General features: G+C 50.1%; 1 protein-coding gene across 1 annotated transcript in view; it reads left to right on the top strand.

Annotated features, from left to right (window-relative positions):
• Positions 1-3,262, top strand: part of LOC111666471 (uncharacterized) — a 5,336-nt gene extending 2,074 nt beyond the window's left edge. The window contains exons 4-6 of the mRNA XM_087178156.1: positions 571-723; positions 822-888; positions 1,067-3,262. Of these exons, the coding sequence (XP_087034282.1) occupies positions 571-723; positions 822-888; positions 1,067-2,643 (1,797 nt within the window). The 3' untranslated portion in view covers positions 2,644-3,262. The remainder of the gene's footprint in view (positions 1-570; positions 724-821; positions 889-1,066) is intronic.
• Positions 3,263-3,268: the final 6 nt, after the last annotated feature.

Here is a 3,268-nt window from a genome sequence, read left to right as displayed (position 1 = left end):
AAAAAAAAATACTATTTTCTACATTCAGGTAAAATCCCAGTACAACATGATGATGGACAGCATCAAGCAAACGTCTTTCCAGAACCTCCAGGGCGACCTCGACACTCACATGGAGACCCTGAGCGGGCAGGTTCGAACCCACCAAGCACAACAGGCTCTGGCTTTGCACAAGGTGGACATGGAGGCCAGTGTGATGGAGGTGAGCCCCAGCTTGAATCAGGAATCAAGAAATCAATATGATACCATTTGTTTCCGTCCTCAGAGACCTAACTCATTTGTGAGTGAAGGCATGGGGATGGAAGTTTTGGATGTCTGAATCTCAAGTGATTAATTCCCAAAACTATTACATTCACACCTAAATGAATTTCACAAAGCAATTCCTGAGCTGACGTTACTGGTTTGATCAAATTTTCTACTGGTGGAGATTATATGGGTTGGATAAGTAAATCAATATCTGCAACATGTGACATCGGGTTAACTACTGTACAAGAGGTTTTATATGATGTAGGTATGTGACTGTGATGCTCAGTTCAGCTCTGATCCTCACATGGACGTGTTTGCTGCCCTCAGGTGGGTCGCTCTGTGCTGGCCTGTGGCAGCTGTGGCCCAGAGGAGTACTGCGCCTTCAGCAGCGGCCGTCCTCGCTGCGAGAGGTGCACCATCTGTCCTGCCGGCTTCTTCCTGGTCGCCCAGTGTTCGGTCCACGCAGACAGAATCTGCCAGGTCAGCACTGCTGTGTTTTTACAGTATGAAAGAGCCAGAAAACCAAAATGTAGCTGCTTTAAAATTGATTGAAAGTGTTGATGTATTTGTCTTCGCAGGACAGAGATGAGTGCCTTGAAATATCTGATCTGTGTGGAGATCAACAGAAGTGTCTCAACACTCCAGGTAAAAAGAAAACTCAGAAGTTTTGCATTTGATTTCCACTCTAATTTGTCTACAGCTGTAAAATACATTCCCTTATTTTTCCTTTGCTCCACTTGTTGAACAACTGATTACATATATGTAGAGACGAAGCTTCCAGACAGTGATGACATGTATATTTCATCTGCTGTTGTGTCACCAGGTGGATTCAGGTGTCAGGGCATGACAGAGCGAGACGCCAACTCAGGAATGTGTGGCCACGGCTACTTCTACAACTCGGACATGGATGAGTGTCAGGCCTGTAACGAGTGTGACGGAGAGCCTGTAGCTTCACCCTGTACCTTCAGCACAGACACCATCTGCTCTGGCCCCGCTGCGGGGGACAGCGCCCTCTCTCTGTCCTGGGCCGGAGACGTGAGTCTGTCGGGGACGAAAGGCCACGTCCTGGCTCACGCCTTCCCCAGCGTGCAGCTTCACGTCCAGGGAAGAGGTGATGCGGGTCTGGTGTCTGTTGAGGACGGGCGTCTGGTGCTCAGGCAGCACGGCCTGGTCTGGCTGGATGAGAATCTCTCTGTGAGGCACGGCTGCCGCAGCTTCATCCAGTTGTGCCTGCGCATGAACAACACTGACGGCTCTGAGGGTCGAGACCTCAGTGGCGTTAGGGTGGAGCAGCAGGAGGGAAGGTCGCTCCAGAGTGCCAGCATCAGTGGGGTAGCAGAGGTCGCCCCGGGTCACTTTATCTCCCTCTTCCTCCGGAGTGCCAGCCACCACTGTAACCAAACCGGTGAGGGTCTGCAGCTGTACGACCCCTCCGCAGCTCCGCTCAGCCTCCTGTGGCTCTCCCATGACACCGGGGCTGTTGCCATGACAGCACAGGCGATGGTGTCCGCACACTACCACACAAACTATCGCCCAGTCTTCCGCACGACCTCCACCTCGGACCCTTATGTAGTGGGGCTGACTCATGACGGCCGTGGGATCCGCTTTGCTGAAAGTGGCACAGTGCGGTTCGTGTTCCAGCAGGCTTTGTACTCCATGGGCCAGGCCTGTGTGAGCGAGGGTTTCCAGCTGTTGGCGTACCTCAGCCGTAATGGAACCGGCATGGAGCTGTGCCGTACCTTCAAACCAGGCGTCCACTACCGGGACACATCCATATCTCTGTCTGGAGCGGCTAAAGTTGGTCCCGGGGACACACTGGGCTTTGAGATCCTCTCACCTGCTCAGTGCAACGTTCGCTTCTTTGGCGACGAGACAGGCATCAGCACCCTCAGTTTGGTTTGGGTCCCCGCTGCCATTTCCTCCTCTCTGTCTGCCTCAGTGGCTCACACCGGCCTTCCTTCAGGAGCTGTCCGGAACAAGCCGCTGTTCTTCCGCCAGACCAGCGCTCAGGTGTCCCAGATGAGCCTGCTAGGGAAGGGATCCACAGAACAGAGACGAGACTTTGTCTTCAGGGAGAGTGGCACAGCCAGTGTCGCTCTGGATCTCAAACTGATTCACTCCTGCAACTTGGTCAAGGTGACTCTGCTCAAGCGAAGTGATCCAGAGGGCTCAGGAGGAGGAGGCAGGGAGGCGGAGGGGGCTCGGCCCATCTCTCTGGCCCAGCAGGTGGGTGGCCAGATGCCAGAGGGAAGCCAGTGGGCCAGTGTGAGCCTGCGGGCGTCCTTCCAGGTTCATAACGGCACAGCGGTGTTCTTCACACTGGACTGTGTACGTGGACGAGTCAACCAGATCAGTCACCACACAGGAAGTGGAGTGTCAATCCTCTGGGTGGCAGCATAATAAACACAACTTTGCTTTGTTGCTTCTTTAAGTGGTTTCCAGTTCAGTAGACCAGATGTTAAGCCATTTGTAGGATGGACTTTCATTCGCTTGTTTTTAAAGTAATCATTCAACACACTTAGAAAACACACTTTTTTTTTACACGAAGAGTTAAAATGGAAGAATTACACCACTCTCATGTCTGTTAAATATGAAGCTAGCAGGCAGCTAGCTTAGTTTAGTAAAGCACTGGAAACACAGGGAAGCAGCTAACCTGGCTCTGACAAAATATGTCTACAAGCATCTGTAAAGTTCATGAGTGAACACGTTATATTTCATTTGTTTTATTTGTGCAACATGTAAAAGCAACAAGTTGTGGTTTTATGCCACGCTAGCTGTTTCCCCAGCTCCCAGTCTTTGCACTAAGCTAAGATATGCTAAGCTAAGCTAACTGTCTCTTGGTTGTATCTTCATATTTATTGGACAGTTAAAGTTAGATCTTCTCAACTAACTCTATTTCCAAAACTTTATACGACTCGTTTAAGCTCATTTTGTACTGAGTAGCCTGCAACTATTTTTACTTTTTATAAAAATGATCTTGTATTAAAAGAAAAGCTCCAATATGGACTTTTATTTATATAAAAAA

This window comes from Seriola lalandi, unplaced genomic scaffold (genome assembly GCF_002814215.2).
Source record: "Seriola lalandi dorsalis isolate HSWRI2012SDOR001 ecotype SW California unplaced genomic scaffold, Sedor1 jcf7180002054677, whole genome shotgun sequence".
In the NCBI taxonomy this organism is placed as follows: Eukaryota; Metazoa; Chordata; class Actinopteri; order Carangiformes; family Carangidae; genus Seriola; species Seriola lalandi.
Note: the sequence above shows the minus strand (reverse complement) of the source record. Positions and strands in the feature narration are given on the sequence as shown.